The sequence below is a fragment of the Agrilus planipennis genome, unplaced genomic scaffold (assembly GCF_000699045.2).
Source record: "Agrilus planipennis isolate EAB-ADULT unplaced genomic scaffold, Apla_2.0 scaffold6, whole genome shotgun sequence".
NCBI lineage: Eukaryota > Metazoa > Arthropoda > Insecta > Coleoptera > Buprestidae > Agrilus > Agrilus planipennis.
The window spans coordinates 3483127-3502903 of record NW_020439302.1 but is presented as its reverse complement, the minus strand read 5'-3'; the positions used below and the strand labels follow the sequence as shown (position 1 = coordinate 3502903).

The following is a 19777-nucleotide window of genomic DNA, read 5'->3' as shown; positions in this document are numbered from 1 at the left end:
CCGGAACTCCTGAGGGAATGCGCAACATCGTTGCGAGTACATCGCCCGTAATCAGTGACCTCCTGGTTTTCTTTGATCTCGTTGCAAAAGTGGAAAAAAACGCGTTTAAAACCGAATTCCTTAACAGCAGAAGCCAGCACCCTATTTCGAACGCTCGTCAGGTCGGCTGCGGATACAACCGACGATCGATACGATAAGCATCCACGCATGCGCGCTATCGGGTCATAGAAGGCCACGAAAACAAGGCTGACTTGATGTTGCTCTCGCTCGAATATTTGCGTTTGAATGTTTGGAATAGAGACCTGAAATAGAAATGTTAAAAGAGGACGCATTGGCATGCAGTGAATTAAATCGTGAACGTAACGAGCGCTTCCCTAACAACTCTTATAGCCAAAACAGCGAGCAAGAGGATTTGCATGTTGAAATGTAATAATAAATTAAGTCAATTGAGTAATAGGTCCATACCAATCAATCCATTGTTAAATTATTATTGGTTTCCTCAAATCTTCGATATCTAGATGGAAACATTTGGATATCGAAGGATTTTTAAATTGATCCTCTCCAGAATGATGGATTCTTTATGATTTTCGATAAAGACATACGGGGCGTAATCGAATATTCATAGGACTAGGAACCCTGTCAAAAAGTAGCACTAAACATGGTGTCCCTTAACGATAAATTTGCAAGGAACGTGTTCATTACAGAGGAAAAAAGAGTTCTGGAATCCCCATTCGTCAAATATTCAAATTGTGGATTTGGAGATTATTCCAAGCAGAGTAATCTTCTTTACTTCTGTTGTTTCCTCTTCTTCCATCTTTTCAAACCCAATATTACAGATGGGCATTCATGTTAATGTTAACAAGAGTCTTCCGTTCTTTTGCACAGAAAAGGTAGATATCCTTTTTGCCTACAAAATGGCTTCTAACCGATAACATTTCTTTCAACTCTAAGCATACTTCCCGATTTGCAATATATTTCCTGATCTCTATGGATTCTCTTATCAAATTCGTTCTTTGCCGAGGGACATAGCCTAGAGGTTTAGACCATTGCTTAGCATTCGAGAAAACACCGATCGCCTGAAGAGGACCTTAATTGGTCCTAGAACGGCCTGAGGTAGAGGGGTTTTAGTCGGTAGGTCCGAGGACATCTTCCTCGGAAATCCAACACTACCCAGTCGTACGGACGGGTGAGTGTCTTTTGAAGATTTCCCTTCTTCCACGAAAACATAAAAAAACGAAGACCGATTCGATTCCGGGTCCGTCTGCCCAAGTTCATGTTTTTCTACGGTTCTTTGGATCACTTAGGTACATGTACCTCACCTCAACAACCAACCACCCATTCCTGCGACCCCTAAGAGGATGCTGAAAAGGACATTCTGCTCTCTACCCTCTGTCGTGGTCGCCCTCCACCCCTTCACCATGAAGAAGTACCCAAAAATTTTTATTTATTCTTCTTGTTGTTCTTATCGGCATTTCTCAAGAAACTGTTTCCTTAACATCCCAGAAGATATTGTACATGGGCATTTTCAATTCTTTTTCATAATATCAAACAAAAAAATGTTAAAAAAATTCTTCCACATCTACGACACTTCAAGATAATTCCTCGTCTATTACATTTTTCTAATTCTTTTCGCCATTACAATGATTCTCGATTTACAGTATAACTATAAAAGTTATGTTGGTACCTCATAAGTTTCTCAGATAATTAATTTCCTTAGAGAAGCTCACCTCATAACCTTCTGCTTTATAAGATTTTAGGGTCTCCGTTAATAATGAAAGAAATACTTCCATTCACAAATTATTGCATGATCATGGAAGATTATAGGGTTATACGTATATATAACATAATGAATGGTACCTCCCATGGTATCATTTCCTCCAAAGTGATGCTTCCTTTCAGAATTATGTCACACTGAACGTTCATCAGCATAACTACTGAGAGCGGCCGTCATCTAATACAAAGTACTACAGTGCGATCCTTTACGGATGATATCAATTATATCATTCGTAGTGATTTATTCCTTCAAATATTAATTCGCTTTGCGGCCTGTACATGAAGTACGACGTCTAGGTACTAGGGTTGACCTCAACATAAACATATAAATTAATATATGGAGCACATTGGAGAATTTTGTAGAATTACTCAAGCGTTTGCTTTTACTAGTCACGATTTTACATCAGTAGTTAGTATTGCAAATCACGTATTTGCAATTTTCCAATTTTTTAAATTTCGACTGAAAGATTAGACACGTTTAGTTGCATATTTTAGAAAAATAAGTGTAGATAATATATCTAGAAGAGGAAGACGTCGACAGCATTCTTTCACGAACGATTTTATTTGTTTTTTATCATCTACCGTGGATCAAGCGACGAGCGAATCGAGAAGCGTTCGTTTTTGTAACGCACACATGCCTTAGGTATATTATAAATACCCACATAAACATGAGCAACTCAAACCATTATTTATTGTATTACTAGTGTAATAAGTGCGGCTGAAGCGGTCGTCTTGGACACTTGTTGGACGACCACATATTTTCAAGAGACTCGGTCCATCGGGGCCTTTCACGTTAATCAATTTTAACAATCTTCCATGTCAAGCGATCGATTTCTAAGAATATCTGATGTGGAAAAGTGTTTGAGAATAATCACCATCACGCATCACACAGTAAGAAAAAACTACTACAGCCTTTATTCGGTTTGATTTATTCATTTCGAATTTTCCGATAATTGATAAGTATCTAGCATGAAGAAACGATGTCAGTTATTTGTTATTAGGCATTTGCGTCATTAGGATTCCAAATTTTTACGCAATCCAGATGGTTAAGAATAACAAATAATAATCAAAACAGATTCTGATGCTAAAAATCTAAAAGTTTCATTATTATGAAGTCCATACAGATGCACTTTAAACGAAGGGCAAGTAAGTCGAATCAGAAGAAAAACTACCTCTGTGCAGGCTAAGAACCTTGAACGCATATTTTTGCACAGTATGGCATATGGTCTTAAAATTACATGCAAATTGTGAAAGTTCTGGTTCGGTCCCTACACAAACTTGTTTCAAATAAATAGGACGAGGGCCCAAGCAGGGCAACTTCTTGGAAGTTTCAATCAGCAACGGAAATTGTTTCAATCTACCGAACAGGGGGTACTTTCAGACATCGCACAATACGACCGACTGTTTCTAGGGTCCATAAAAAGCATGTTACATTTATTTGTTATGCCTCACAACTCATTAGGAATTTCGTAAACTATAAGGAATGCAATATCTCCTTTCAAATGTGATTTTTCCATTACTCGAATTAAGTAATATTATCCTTACAGAGAATTGACAAAACTTCCTATATTTATATCCTCCTGGGTGCAATGAGTTCATCTCCTTGTTCCTATTGACTTATCAAACACATGATTTTAAAAGCGAACATTTCGGTTGAATATGATTGCAGCATTTGCAGCAAACTGATCGTGAGCTCTTTCTGATGGTAGAACATCTACAGATATTCTGTAGCAATTCAATTGCGAATCCTGATGACGTTGTTACCTCATGGTCTACCTTGCCATGGAAGTCTACAGGATGAAATGAAACTGTCCGATCTGATCTGTTATTAACATAATTAGTATTGTTTTCTTCCGTGAACAATACGATTTTCACTTCCGCTAGAAAGATGTCTAATACTGCATTTCCTCATACAATCTATGGTTCTCTACTCTGGTTTAGTGACCAAAATTCATTATTCATCCTACTGTCAACATCATTAAGTAGAATCTGGTTATTCTTAGGCCATCTTCTCATCATATGAACAAATGCAAACAATCTGATTAACTGAAAATCAGTACGACATTTAGTGAAGTGTACCATAACTTTCAACTAGAGTGCTCTGTTAACCTCTTCATGTTCTTGTTCATACGTGTAAGCTCTTTGAGATGGACTGAACAATAAATCAAGCTGGTCGGTATGAAAACCCAGCATTCGCGAAGAACTGGAATGAGTTCTCATCGGGAGTCGTCAGCAGAGGCCTCTGTTAGTTGTTTGCGTGCAACGGTCCTTTGCGTGAGAGATGACGATGAGGTGGCCGCGGAGCGGCAATGCGATAATAATGCAATGTAGAGTGCATACACACACACACACGTACATAAAAAGAAACGACACACAGAACACACAGCCCGCTTGGTTGCTTGACGCTGCCGCCCGAGGCACGGCCGCCTGCGATTCCGAAGATCGATAATAGCGGCAACGTGGCATGCCTGCTTCGCTTTGCTCGCCTGCTGTGACGTTAGACAGGCGTCCATTACGAATTGTTTATGGCCTCCCCCCATCGAATGGTAGGTTTATTGGGGCCCCTAATAATAATGAGCGGTCAACGTAGGGCAGAATTTTATATGGTACGCATACACACGCGTATTCCTACCTACATATACGTGTATGTATATGATCGTATCTTGGCTTTCGTTGTGTTGACGCACTTATGAAGTTGTTACGTGAAGATAAAAGCGAAATGATGACAACAGTCATAGTGAGTTGGGAGGGTTGTCTACTGCGTAGGAGACTTGATGAAGGTGTGATTTAACTTTGGACACTATCCCCGATGATCAGTTTTAATGAATACTTTCAGTGTAGATACGAATGAGAAGATAGGTTTTTTCTCTGGCAATGCTAAAAGTCGTCTAATCTTGTAGAAGTAATGGTTCCAAAGAGAAGACCATTTCTCTTTTGTAAAACATATTACGTACCACTTCTAAACATCTGTTTCTGTTTAGAAATGCTCGCTTGCAAATATTTTAGGGTTTATTGCGTTGGAGTTGACTAGAAATTCTCTTGAAGTTTGCTAGAAGATGATGTTAGCACAAGGTTTTCCCGCTCTTTACTATTTTCTTTATTTTGGTGATATTTGATGACTCGCAATTCATATGGGCACCTATTATCTGAAGTATCTTGTATAAAGATCACTCTCACTGGAGTGTTCCTGATAAATCATATATCTACATATCATTCAATCATCTCTTGTGGATATTCCATATTCGCATTGTCTTCGTAATGGATTATCGAATGTGCATTAGCCTAATTTAGAAATAGATAATCTTCAGTTTACTCGACATTCAATTTTTTCTTCAACCAAAATAGCCATCATCTTCTTCACCACCGACATTTCTTTTCTTCAAGTCCGATGAAGTTCTGATTGCATGGTTACCAAAGTCAATGTTGTTTCTAAAACTAAATTCAACTTCTTTCTTATTTGGTTGCATTTGTTGCTATAGAAACGATCCCCCTAAATGGCGCGTAAAACTTGACGGTCTTCCCCTAACTGATGCAGACTCTTGTGATACGAAAGTTTCCCGAGGCTGACGCAAATCCATTAAGCAAGAAATTTACAAATTGTAAGAGAGGGAGCACAGATCAATGTACTTTTATTTTGCACAAAGAATACTTCGTCAACAAAAATTGTGCAATATCTAAGTCTTTTTCTTCTCCTTAGTTAAGTATTGCTGCTTTACTTTTGTTCACATCGCTTGTAAAACATACTTGTGTCAGTTCTTACTGAAGTATCCAATGGTTTATTTATGAAAAAATATTATTGATCCTGATGATGCAGCTCCTGCCGCCGCTTTTGTAAATGATAAAAAATGAAATGCTTATATCAGCAGTGGCAATTGCACTTGGACGTGGGACAAGACAAACGCGAAACAACGGGTTTGTAGTGAAGAAATTTAAAAGAAACTGTGTATACATCCACTTGCAAAACCGGTATCCTCGCGCCGAGGTATTACGGCTTAGCTAACTTTGATCAATAAGAATGTCTCACGGGGAGAACTGGTATAGGTACCTACGCTCACTGGTAGGTACTAAGTAGCTATGTGTAGGTACCAAAGTAATAGGTGCCTATGCAGAATTTTCAATCGGTTATAGGGGAATCCAATGGAAATCTCTCCGTTTTAACTCAGTAGATACTGAAGGCCCAGTATATGGGATACGGACACAAACAAAGTGGTGACTCGCCCGTGTTAGAGTAGACTTTGGTGATTTAGAAAATTTTTACAAAATGCTGAGAAAGCAGGGTCGTCATTGCTAACCACGACAAAATCCAGGGCTCACTGATACTCCGAAGTCATAATTATTTCTTCTTCAGGTATCTTCATTGGTAAATACAATCTTATAAGCCCAATCCTAATTCTAAAATTTGTAGGCCATACTCTTTAAGGTTGAAACAGAGATACAAAAAATTTCGTAGGAACAAGACTATCTGGAAGATATAAGAATAATTTCAATGGATTTTCTCTAAAATCCTTTAAAGATGGATTCCTTAAAACTTCTACTTAATCTCATGGTAAAATCGTTCTTCCACTTTCCACCATTTCTCCAGAATCTCTTTGATGTGTACCCATAGTGTAGGCAGATCCAGCAGATAATGTTGGTACCTATTGTACCCACACGAAAAATTCCCTAAATTTACGACCAACCTTGAAAATAACCATTTGAAAAGATAGTTTCAATATAAGATCCATTGAAAAAAGCATCACATTGATGTTTCATGGCACAGTATCCGAACGGTAATTTAGGTACGGCGAATTGTGGCTACCATCTTTTGCATTAATCATGGACCATACTTGGGTTTTGTTCAAGTTTCTGAGGAAACCCGAAACGGTATAATGCGAAAGCAGTACGAGCTGATGTTCCAACCCTAACAATTGACATTTGGTCTAATTACCTTGATCCCTGCATGATAGAATCGTAGATATAAATTTCAGAAAATACTGAAAAACAATTGATGTTGATTTTTCGCATCAAAGAAAAGTTCAGAAACGTTTCAATCTGAGGAGCGAGAGGCAGCTGATACATATGAATTTCCCGAGTCGTATATGATCTGCCGGACCTGATATATTATTTATTTATCACAGCATCACTTGAGTTCATACGAAATTTTCCGACTGTAAAATAAATGACGTAATAGAAACATATGTAACGCTTCGAATATGTTCCAAGTTGCAACGTTTGGTTTGCGGTCTCGTTTTTAAATAAGTTGGCGCTATGACATAATGGCGTGTTGTAATCGTTTTATAATACGACCTACTTTAATTCCTACCGATACCTTCATATACATATATCATCATTTCACACGTTTAGATGTTAGGTAATGTCTGTAACTAATGTTAAGTACACACTACTGGTGTCTTGAGAGCCTAACTGAAGAAGATCAATCATGAACCTCTACGGGAAGAAGAGTACCTATGTAGGTATTACCTATATAAATACTACCAGCATCAGCGCAAGTCCCTGACCAATCAAGAAGTCTCATTCAAAAAAAGTTTAAATAAAATCGTCTAATGAAACTACAATCTTTTATTAACGGATTTTCAACGAGACGGTTGGAGCCGTTGAAACGAACTATTGTTTATAAATACTAAAACCGTTGGAAAGAGCGACACGCAATGCGATTAATAACAAGAAGTGCAGTATCACCCCTTAAAACGCCAGCAAGATCACAAATCATACTAATTTGTAGTTAATATAAAATTGGTAGATACATTAGTAACAAGCGATAATATTTATAAACACTATTCACGAACCTAATATTACATTAATGAGAATAAGAGTATTTATAGATTCCGGTCTAAATAAGTAATGCAGCATTCCTGTGAAATCAGATACGTTTCAAGAAAACAATCTACCGATAACGAAGCTCAAAGCAAATGCTTACTTATTATTAGATGCAACTTTTATTAGAAGCATACATTACGTTTTTACAATACCCAGAACTGATTAATTTGTATTCTCTTATCAGTAACCGTCGCGTAGAAGTTATTAGCTTTTGATTCAAGGAAATAATTCTTTAATGGGAAGTACCGACTAAGAATCAAAAACACACCAATTAAGTGGGTTGAATTTAGAATCTCAACGATTGAGATTATTGACTATTAAACTTCACAAGGTTTTATTGCCCCTCCCTCTTTGACACTGATTTCAAAAGGCGTTAAGTAAATAAAAGAATCTTGAGTTTTGGTTTTTCGGAACGTATGGTTAGTATTTGTGAAATTATGCACTTTTAGGTACTAGTGAATAACTGCATATCTGCAACTACCTAATAACCAGGGAATACAATCTCCAAACACTTATCAGAAGATGATCGGTTGTTGGTCTCAAATGATTCTTCGGTACAAAACAACGGCAAGTACGTGCCTCATCTCATTAACTTTCATGGGTAGACAAGTCAAAGTGAATCCAAAAAGGACTTAAGTCGTTCTTATAGTCCTATTTAATTTACATCCAGCAATTCCTATATAGTCTGATGCTTTTCAGTCGATTGGTTATAGGTTCTTTGATATAAGGAATAGTAACTTGGCTGTTATATTTATATGCCTTCTCTCTACGATTGAAGTATTCCAGCAAAAAGTTCAATTCAGGCAGGCTTTTTGCAACTGTCTTTAGGTAGTATCTACTAACCGAGCGGCATGGCCTAGAGGTTTAGACCATTGCTTAGCATTCGGGAGGACACTGGTTCGATTCCGGGTCCATCTGCCTTGGTCCAAGTTTTTCTGAGGTTTCCTTGGATCACTTAGGAAAATACTGGGGCAGCAATATTCCACAGATAATCTTTCATTATCTTCTGCCTTCATATCGTCAGTCTCATCTTTCTCAACCGAACCACCACCCACCCATTCGCACGATTCCTGAAAGCAGGCTGAAGAGGGCCTTCCGCCCTACCTTCCGGCATAGTCTGGTGGGACTGCCCGCCCACCAGCATTACTGGCTGGTGGGAATGAAACACCCAAAGGTTTTTTCTTTTAGTATCTACTGAATGTAAAATCTTCCAAATCGGAAGGGCGATGGAATTTTAGTTTTTTACATTTTAACATCAAAGTTTTTGGTGGCGCAGATTAGCTAAAAATTATCTTGCGGGTATCAGTTGATTGATTCTGTTTTCAGTCACCCTGTACAAATAGGTAGATACGAACCGTTTGTAAATGTTTTAACACGTCCAATTTACAGCAATTTCTCTTAAAATAGCGCACGAATGAAAGTTTACAGTTCACCATAAGTATAAATAAGAACGCTGCTCTTGATACGCACTAAAGTGTGTACAATACACGTAACACACAAACACACCAGTTATATACATAAATAGTTACTTACACGTAGTTGGCAGTGTGTGGTGTGTGTATATCTATGTGTACTTTTAATAGTACATATGTTACAGCCAGCGACGGCTGTATTTTTCTGGCTTAACTGTAATACCACTCCTGATGTTAACATGTTTGTGCAAAGTAACCTTTTACCGTCTCTCCTATCTTATGTGAAAATGAATTTTTAAGCCTTTGATCAAACACATTGAATTGGACCACACGAGGCAACTTTGCGCTCTCCTGTAGTACTCTCCTTATTTAGATCCATTCGATAGTACAAAGCTGCAGCTTTTGACGTATTATTGAGCTGCATTAACCGCAGCTAATAAAGTGTTTTCATTCCCAAATCGATGCTTATTCTCATTGAAAAACGTATCATTTATATCAAAATATAATGGCTTTAACTAGACGGACTTCACGACCAGTTTGATTCCATGAGGAATTGCAGGATTGAATTACATAAGTAATCTTCGCAGAATATCCTTTTAATTTCATCACGAGCCGCTACTGATATACGTGGTCATACGCAAGAAACCTACTGCGACTTGTTCCACTTTTATTCTTTCGGAATGTTTATAAGTATAGCTTTAAATGCACCGATAACTCCAACTGGCATCACCGGCCTATCAAAGGTTAACTGGAACGTTAGGTTTGCATTTCATTAGCGAACTACGACTTGCTCTTTATTAGGCATGTAATGCTAGGGAATATCATTCGTGAACACACCCTATGCCGATTTATATGCGAACAAGTTTCCGTGTTTTTCTAATTCAAACGGCCGCAAGTAACGCCTTTACTTCCGGAACTTGCATGCAAAATTAAGATCGATATTTGCACGCAAATGGAGTTCTACCACTGCGTTACATAAGGAGTTTGATGTTTACCCCAGCATATTTTTTTATAGCAGGTGTAGGTATCTATAACATTAAATATTCGATAGGTATAATCACTAAACTGCCTTGGATCTGGTTTAATCTGTATGGATTATCAACTCTGAAAAGTGTTTGCAAACGTATTTCTTATTAGCGGTTTATCTTTGGATTTTTAAACTGCTGATAATCCTGTCAGTTATATACTATAATGGAATCATGAATCGTGTCATTGCCATATAGGATCGCCAGTCCTGAGACTGGTTGGATACGCATCTCCACTCTTTCTTATCCTGCGCAAATCTTTGCATCTCCTTAAAACTAGGATTTTCCACATCCTTACCTATTTCTGAACAGTAATCTACCTCTACTCCTGCTTCTGCTTCTAATATGTCTCTAACTGCATAAATCGTGTGTGATTTTTATGATACTTCATTATCCCTTCTACTTCTCCTTATCACAACTCGCCGTTCCTACCTCCCCTGCTTAAGGACATTTTCCGAAACGTTAAACGCTTGATATCAAGATAGACACTCTGTACAGATTTTTTATGTAACAGTTTTATTTTTATTCTCCTTGATCCTTTACTGTTTCTCTCTTCTCGGATTCCTTCTTTGAATTATCTTTAATAGGTAGATGTTTTGTAGAAGGTTTAAACACAAATGATGTAAACATTTCTCGAAGAAAATTGAACAATATTCTGCGTGGATGTCCGAATCAGGAGTGTTAAATATCCTTTCTGTTTGGGATATCTAACAAAAAATTTTCAGTATCTCGTAAACTCGATGTATATAACTCATCGAAGACTTGCCATTTCCAATAGAGCAAAAGTCGAACTCGATGTAACCGGTGCAATTGACAGGACGAAGGAGAAATTGATTTGTGCTGCCCGACTCCTCTGTTCGTGACACTGGATATCCCCATCAGGCTGATAAGAATTGGAAGGAATTCGTTATTCCTTCGATGAAATTAAAGATATACTTACAAAGAACATTATATTAAACTTTCGGTTTAATTAATTAATATCTGTAGATATATAGACACTAATTAGATACAGCGCCTTCATGCATGCGTTCTTTAGAATTCATTCTTTCTGATTTTCATTTTTCACTACTGAGGAGCGTCATCATCTATCGCAATTTCCAAACCATTCTCGGTTTGTCTTTCTACGTTTGCAGTTTTGGCCACTGTTTTAAGCAAACTTGATCTCTACCAAAACATGCTATCAGTCGAGAAAAACGACTTCACTGGAAGATAATTACAGAACATTCAGCTTGATTGCAATTGCCTGAAGGAGCGATTGATTTGTGAATTGGAGTTATTTGAACGGATTATTTACAATTTTTATGTCGTCAGTCCTATATGAAGTCGAAGGTTCTTCTTTCAACTCTTAACGCTTAAAAATCACAACTGCCGAGTTGAGGCCACGTAGTTCCTTAAGGAATGGCATGATGTCTTGATTACTGGGACATCTTATTGAACACAGACTTGCTAAGAAGATGAAGCCAAAAGTAATTGCGATAATTAATCGGATAAACCATGTGGAAGTTGAATGCACTCTTTGTTCTCTTCAGTATCGCAGAAGAGCTTCTAGCTAGTCTCTTTGCTGAGTGTGGATCCTAAAATTGTTTGAAAACTCCAGTCCAAAAATAACAAAAATGCTCACATGTGGCCACATAACAAAATGGAATGTATTCAGAAAGAACGCTTTTAGAATCGTCGGCATACGGAGGATTTCGGACCTGTTCGAGTGACGTCAATACCAATGCCGTGGTATCATTGGCAAAAGGCGTGGCCAACATCAGGCGGGTCGAAGCTTGCCATGGAACAACTCTGCAGCCGCTAGTATGCCTTTATTTGTTTGTGAGGTAGTATGTTACAAGAAAATTTCGATTTTCACTCTGTAAACCTTAATTTTATGGAGTTGTGATTACGGTACCCTTCAGGGCATGTAATCGATGATGTCTTGTGAAAATTTGGTCGCGATCCGAGCACAGGAAAGCCCCTAAACTTGTGCCCAAAGTGCACAGTTTTATAACATGCAATATACTATCGGTGTATGTAGGCGATACAGTGTTGCCAGTTGGCCGAAGCTCGCCGCGTTGTCGGATGGGCATTGACGCAATGTGCTGCTGCTGAGTTCGCTGCGCATCCAGAGGTAACGTGATTTTTGTGTCGTTGCACTTTTTATTGTTCATGGTTGATAGCGCACTTTTAGTAGTAGCCGTAGACTTTCGAAATCCATGCCTATTAACGTCCATTCCGAAATGTATAACTAATGGATTTTGGGTTATCGACAGCCGCGAGACACGTTTTATCATTTTTACTCATCATTGCGTCCACAATCGTTGCTGCTGGTCTTGCTGTTTATACTTCTCAAGGCCTGCTGTGTGTGTTTTTGACCGGCCAAATTGACTTGGAATCTGAATACATAATTCGATGACGCTCGGGCCGAAAGGCTAATTAACATTGTCATTTGTTTACATCGTCGTTAACACCGAAACGAAAGTTTTTAAAAGTTGTTCCTATCCTAATGGCTTTCGCGTTTATTGTTTGTTTAGGAAGTCTGTTGACAAATGCAATTATGTCATTCGCTTAAATCTATATCTCCACCGCTTAAAGCGCTTTTATCTTATCTCTTATCACCCAATTGAACATGCCATGCCGTTTCTGGTTGTAAACAAAACGTAGCCAACGTTGATGTGTATTTAAACTTGGTTGTCATTATGCAAGCATACTTCTGTGACAGGCATTTGTGGTGCTGAAGAGTCCGACCCCACTTTCCATCTTCGTCGTGCACGTTACTGCCCTGAACTCTTTCCTTCCCTCTCACCCCCCACCCGGTGCGGCCGGCTTTATTGTGTTTCCTCTCGGACTCATTTGTAATGCAGGCGTTGTCTCTTTCAAATTACTACGTCCTTCTCTTTTTATTTCCTTTTGTAAAAGAACAGCGTGCATCGAGAGAGCCGAGTGTTCTGTCCCTATTTCCTATCGTTCCCTTCTTGTTTACGTTCGCCGAAGGGAATCGGCCTTCTCTCTTGATGACATGACAGGATGCGAGCCCGTCTCTGTCTACCGGCTGGGGTGCCTGTTAAAAAATATCGCCAGGGGACGAACTCACCCCTGTATCCTTGCTATCTCGAGGCTTCTATGCATCAGAATTTCGAAGCAACTTTTGGTACCTACGTGTTAAATGTTATAACATTGGTCATGGCTTTTCTTTGCCTTAGAACGAAACAGTAAAAATACTGACATATAAACAATTTACCACATCATCCTAATGTGAGTCAGTGGGCACTAGTTTTTTTGTCGGAACCTAGTCAATCATCATTTTACCAATTGTCTAATAGGTAATCAATTGATATTTGTCGGCATCACTTTTTACTATGAGATGAATTTCCTCTTCAAATGATACAAGTACATGGAGCTAGAAATATCTCAAATGCAATCAGTTACACTCGACATAATCCATTCCTTATCCTGTAGTTGGTACCTCTAATTAATCTACTTCCTCCAACTCCCTTAACGTGTGGTTATGGTTAATCTTTAATCTCATGTTAGTGAAGATGACATGCAATGATCCACTTGGGATAATCTTCACTTGCATTACAATTAACCTGTTTGGATGTCATACATGACAGTGGGTAGTAAAGATTGAAGAGCATGCTTTAATTTCTAACAAATGATTGGAGAAGTTGCATTCTGCCTGCCTTTGATAATAGGTGTATCAACTTAGTTGAGCCGAGGAATCAAGCATTCTCTTGGCTAAATGATTCAGAAGAGAGAGGAGAGGGTGATGGTAGGTTTCTAAATGACCCTTTTCTCATTTATCTCTAGTATAGGTGGTTTAAACATTGGATGCCTTACAGCAAGAATGCATTTAGTCAAAGAAGAATATGATCTTAGAATCGCTTTTCGGACGCATGACGTTGAAGAAGGATTTTTAAATCTCAAATTAATCTTCTTCCATTTATTCCGTACTTATGCTAGTAAATCTTCTCTTCGTTATTTATTTATGTAGCATTATTTCTAGACACATGTATATGTACAGTTAAATGTGACTCCCTAAACGTGTATTGTTCATGAATGTCGTTCCTTATCGCATGATATCGTCCGTGATGAACGGAAGCAAGTATTAATGGCCAATTGTTTTATATTTTCACTGTTCCAAGGCTTTCCCGATAAAATAGAATAATGTCAAAGTAAAACAAGGTCGTCACTGTACACAAATGCGTGCGTGCGAGCCGATGGACACCTACGTGTTTGTCATAACATGTATCTATTGACAGCACACGTATTCAGCGTGTTAGTGGATGATTCGGCAAAATCACAACCAACCCAAATCGATAACAGATTTGAGTAGATACATCATCCAAAGGCTTATCTTTATCCTTATGGATGAATCGCTTGTTGTCTTCTTCAAAAGGAACATGTGTATCTGTGATAAGTGATAATGAGTAAGAGACAGCTTAGGGTTCTGAAGGTAAGTATACATCTAGTCCATATTAGAAAATTTCTTCTTTGAAGGGAATTGTATGAAACACGTTAGTCTTAAGCTTGTTTTTAAGATTCATTTATCCACTGCTGTAGAATGTATTTGTTTGTAATACTTATTAAATGTCTACCATTATTTATTGCAGTTATATTTAAGAAGATTCCACCACCTTAGCAGTAAGTATAAATTCAGTCATTATAATAGTTCGTGTGGTAAATTTAGTAACTGAATAGATTGCAACAGAGAATGTACTTCAGTACAGTTTAACATCGTCTATTGTTATCTTCTTATCTAATGTTACCTTTTGATATCATCTAATAGTTCTAGCGTTATCTTTCTAAATTCATTAAACATGCCTTCACATCAGTTGACAATACAACACCTAACGTCTCTCGTCCAGGAGGCTTAATGTTTCGCCTTTAGAAGATATCTTCAGTTTGCTTATTACTTAAGACATAAAGTACGTTGTTACTTTCCCTGTAGATGTTAGGGTTGTGTATTCGGGAAGTCACCGTATCCTGGTACTAAGAATGGATTTTTAGAATAGAGATCTCGAATGGTCTCAGAGCGTCAAAGATGTTGTATGTTATTAATCAATCGTATTAGATACATAGATTTGTCATTCAGCAGTTGCAGAGTGCATTTAAACGTGATTTAAATGTGACACTTTTTCTTTGATGTTTTTCATTTGATGGGCATTTCTCCATAAATTACTCTAAATATTCATCAATGTTCGCCTTGTTGATCTCATCAATAAAATTCTTCACCTTCGGCCTTTTCCTTGGTNAACCATGTCCATTCTCCAGAAATTCGTGAGGATGAAATATGCACTCAGTTTAGAGCATAAGGTTAGTACCATCTAATTAATAGGCACTTTCCAAAGATTAGGTTTACTAAAAGTCCTAAACAATTTTCAGTCTCTCTCCAGTCTCTCAGAGTCTTTCAGCGTCTCTCTCAGTTTTTTACAGTCTCCCAGTTATTGCCTAGGTGTTTTTATGGATCTCTCGCAGTCTCTGTATGAGAGGCTCGAACGATAAAATTGTTAATTCAGAGATTCGAGTCTCTCGTTCAGAGACTGGATACGAAATGAGGATCTCGTTCAGTCTCTCGACAGTTTCTCTCAGCGACACCAGAGAGACTCGAGTCTCGCTTTCAGAGACTCTGAGAGACTGAACATTTTTATATCGGGAGTGTAGATCTTGGTAAAGGTTTTTCATGGTCAGGAGATAAACTAATGCCAGATTCGCGTTTAAAGGCTGTCGTCAGTTGTAGTTGATTCCTAACATTCCACGAACATCCACATCCAGCATTGGAGATCTGGACCTCTGAAGAAACTCGCCACTCGTGATTGCGAGACGTTAGGAATTGACTACAACCGACGACAGCCTTTAGACCTTAATCAGAACAACATCAGTTCTTCTTAGAGATTTGCATACTGGGTCTAATACGGTTTCACAAGATTTAACATGATTGTTTTTCTAATGAAGGAAAGTACCTACCTACCGTAAAAATAATGATTATCCGCGTACTGATACGTCTATTGTTTCCATTTTTACAGGTTGACATTATCTACAATGGCGAAGTTTTACCCCAGTATTTCAGTCTAATGGATGTTGCGTACACCTTCAAGTGGCAAAGGGTGAGTGAACACGTTTTAATTTCAATAGTTTTACACTTTGGTACTCGGAAAAAGTTCAATACACACTAAAAACAAGGCCGTGTTTTATTGGTAATATCTATGCATATAAGTAGGTGATTTTCCTTAGTGTTTGACAGTGGTCAAAGGTTAAACAACATAACAAAGTGGTGTTAAATTTTTGTTGAGACCTGAATTATTTATCTGGCGGCCGTGAGAGGGGACCTTCCAAACGTCTGTTTGCTGAAGTGTTTGTACAGACAAAAAACCTTGATCATTATCATAATTATCCCATCATTTTTATTTTTAGAAGGTTTCATATCATCGTAACTTTTTTCGACGCGTGTGGCCGCTTGTAAGAAAAAAGATAAATTTGACTTTGTTTGACCATCACAGACACAAGTCTGGACATGTACTGACATACATATATCTAATTAGGGTAATATACCTAAATTCACCTATCGGCTACGTTTTGAGAGTAGCACAAAATATGACTTAGAATGAGAAGTGAGTTTTGTGAGTTGGGGAACTTATTGGTAGATACTGTTTGGGTCATATTGTGGACGATCTTGAACAAATGTCACTGATTTTACAATTCCCAGTCCTTTTTGAGTTACATGGGACATAATTGCNTGTTGTATGTTATCAATCAATCGTATTAGATACATAGTTTTGTCATTCAGCAGTTGCAGAGCGCATTTAAACATGATTTAAATATAACACCTTGCCTTTAGCCTTTGTCATCTGATGAGCATTTCTCCATAAATTACTCTAAATTTTCATCAGTTGTTCGCCTTGTTGGCCTCCTTAATAAAATTCTTCACCTTCGGCCTCTTCTTCTTCACCTTTGGTCTCTAAGTCTCTCGTACCGTCTGGCATTGTATATCTATATGTTACCTACTACCATCATATCCTGGCACTACGACTGGGTTTTTAGAATAGAGATCTCGAATGGTCTCAGAGCGTCAAAGATGTTGTATGTTATTAATCAATCGTATTAGATACATAGATTTGTCATTCTGCAGTTACATAGTGCGTTTAAGCATGGTTTAAATGTAACACCTTGCCCTTGGTCTTTATCATCTGATGGGCATTTCTCTATAAATTACTCTAAATTTTTATCAGTTGTTCGCCTTGTTAGTCTCCTCAATAAAATTCTTCACCTTGGGCCTTTTCCTTGTTCTCTAAGTCTCTCACGCTTTATCTTTATGTTACTAGATATCTATATCAATCAGTGGTTACTCAGTCAGTCATCAGTTAGTCACTTTTGCCATCGGGTTGTCCATCCACTGTAGTAGGTGGCCGCTTTTATTACAGAGTCGGAGGTGACGTAACAACATTAACCACGTCAACAACAACAACAACAAGAAGAAGAACGGCCACAAACAAGAGTCAGAGCGTGGTCATGCCAGAGCGACCGGCGGGCGAACGTTGCCCCTCCTCCAAACGCCCACTTCCACTGACCCTGCATAATTACCTTAATAACAACAACCAGGTACGACAACTATTATAACTGCATTAATAATATCAGCAACGACAAAACATCACATCCACCATCTGCACCAAAAAGCGCTCTCGCGACCGTATTTGTAGGTACGAATCTCAATGGGTATCGCGATACCCAAAAAGGTCATATCTTGGAAAGGTGCACCGGGATACAGTCGGAAACTGGGTTGGTAACTAGGACAAAGATGGTATAAAACAGTACACAAAATATATTAACTTTTCTTTTATTCAAACAGTATAAGTATATACACACATAATGGTTTATCGGTCTCTCTTGAATGGTCTTGTGAAGGCATAGACTCCTCATTTCTAAAAACCTAAAAGTCATTACTAGACACAGGATTAATGTATGCTTTAAGAATCAACATCTACGATAATCTCTATTAATATCTACAATAGAAGCTTCTAAAGTACAAAGTGGGCATATTTTTGAAAGTTTAGGTAATGTGGGACAAAGTCACAAACTTGGTCGATAACGAATATAAGGGCATTACACACAAAATAGAGAAATTACGGATTAATTGGTTAGTATAGAGGTAAGTAAATTGATCCTTGTGAAAAGCGCATCTCTCAGTTATCATTAAATATAAGATTAATAAAAATTTTCGCTAACAATTAACATCAAACGTTAAAAAGAAAATACACCTAACAAAGTGGTTTAATTATGAAGATGATGAACTGATTTAAATATACAGATCCACTTTCTATATCCACGAAACAATATCGGTGACAATCAGTCGTCCTTGATCATCAGCAATGGAGTAAAACTTAAATATCACCTCCCTCTTTTTCATATGCAGTTTAATATGCACCAAATTTGGGTTGGAAGAAGGGTGGCCCCTTTTCCGATTGATACTTTATCAGTTCCCCAGTTACCTAACAAAATTCAGTTTTCCAAATTTCCCTTCATGGGTGCATGTGTGAACAATATGTATTAGACGTTTGATTCTATCAATACAATCATATATTTATTCAATCTTAGTAAGTCTCTTTCGGTAGCAGTAAATCTTTAAAGTCATTCTCGAGTAGACTTTAATTGCTTTTATTATTTTATTCCAAAGGATTGTCTTTTCTTTTACAATTAGTGTTCTGTTAGGTATTCTTCCAGCTTATTGTTGTGTAATTTTAGATTACTGTTCATAAATAGATAAGGATGTGGGGTCCAGTTTTAGGGAAATGCGAAAATGAGCTCAGGATAGGGAAAAGTGGAGGTGCGTGTTCAACTCGCCCTAGGATTGACGACATTATGATGATGATATAATTCAAATCCACCATTATAATTCAGTCTTTTTAGATGCCACACCAGGTTTCATTATTAAAAACAAATAAACGTTTGTTTTATTCGGTCATATCTCATCGTAGTTAATTCTTCCATCTTTTACTTCTTATTAGTTCTAACATCCATATCAGTGGCTGCTCATGCCTTTAAATGTAGACGAAGAGTGAGAAAAACTCTCCTTAGAATTGGGAATATCATCCCTCAGAAGATGTACACCATCTTGACGTGTATCGAACAATATAAATATTTCAACGTAAGCATAATATTAGAGGGATGTATGTACTGACTAAAAAATATAATTACATTTTTTGTGTTCAGTTTTACATCTTAAGCTGTTGAGCAAGTAGTTGTTAAATAAAGATCTTGCATCAACAACGTGGAGTTCCCAAAGACGTCTCTAGTGAATAGGAGACGAAACTTATTTGAATACTTTTGATACCACCATGATCCATCATGGGGTTTTCGTTAAGACGATTCGGTTAGAATCCGGAAATCTAGTTTCCACAATGAGACTTTAGTATGATATTGTTACTGATGTTTTGTAAATTTTGATTCAATCTCAATAAGTAATACCTAATATAGTTATACGTTTTTATAAATTGATGATAATTAGGAAAATCTTTTTTGTAATCACGGGTGATAAAAACGTATTTTTAAGAATAGAAATGGTAACTTACCTTAACTTGTGTTCAATGTAAATTGAAATGGCATGCGATTTCCTGTGGAATAAAAAAGATACAGAGTTAGTTAATTCGTAAATTTTTCTTGATAAATTCTTATTATATTGTAGCATTAACGTATACATGTAAGGTTCATAGAAAGATGATTTATTTTTATGTAAGGACAGAGTTACCTACTTCTTGAGGAGTTAATTCGTAA

The 19777-nt window shown here is 37.6% G+C and overlaps 2 protein-coding genes across 4 annotated transcripts in view; one reads left to right on the top strand and one right to left on the bottom strand.

Annotated features, from left to right (window-relative positions):
* The window catches only part of LOC108745263 (polycomb group protein Psc-like), a 134868-nt gene that overhangs the window by 81308 nt on the left and 33783 nt on the right, over positions 1–19777 (bottom strand). Inside the window, exon 2 of one of the 2 annotated variants that reach the window (XM_025978346.1) lies at positions 19576–19617. Coding sequence is in view for 1 of the 2 variants with exons in the window: in XM_018481409.2 (XP_018336911.1) it covers positions 19576–19703 (128 nt within the window). In the remaining variant the exon portion in view is untranslated. Of the gene's footprint in view, positions 1–19575; positions 19719–19777 lie in introns of those variants that run through there. The other variant, XM_018481409.2, reaches the window with a different exon arrangement.
* The window catches only part of LOC108732222 (protein suppressor 2 of zeste), a 30984-nt gene continuing 23050 nt past the window's right edge, over positions 11844–19777 (top strand). The window contains exon 1 of one of the 2 annotated variants that reach the window (XM_018462910.1): positions 11844–12140. The gene's annotated coding sequence lies outside the window, so the exon portion shown is untranslated. Of the gene's footprint in view, positions 12141–16754; positions 17609–19777 lie in introns of those variants that run through there. The other variant, XM_018462917.2, reaches the window with a different exon arrangement.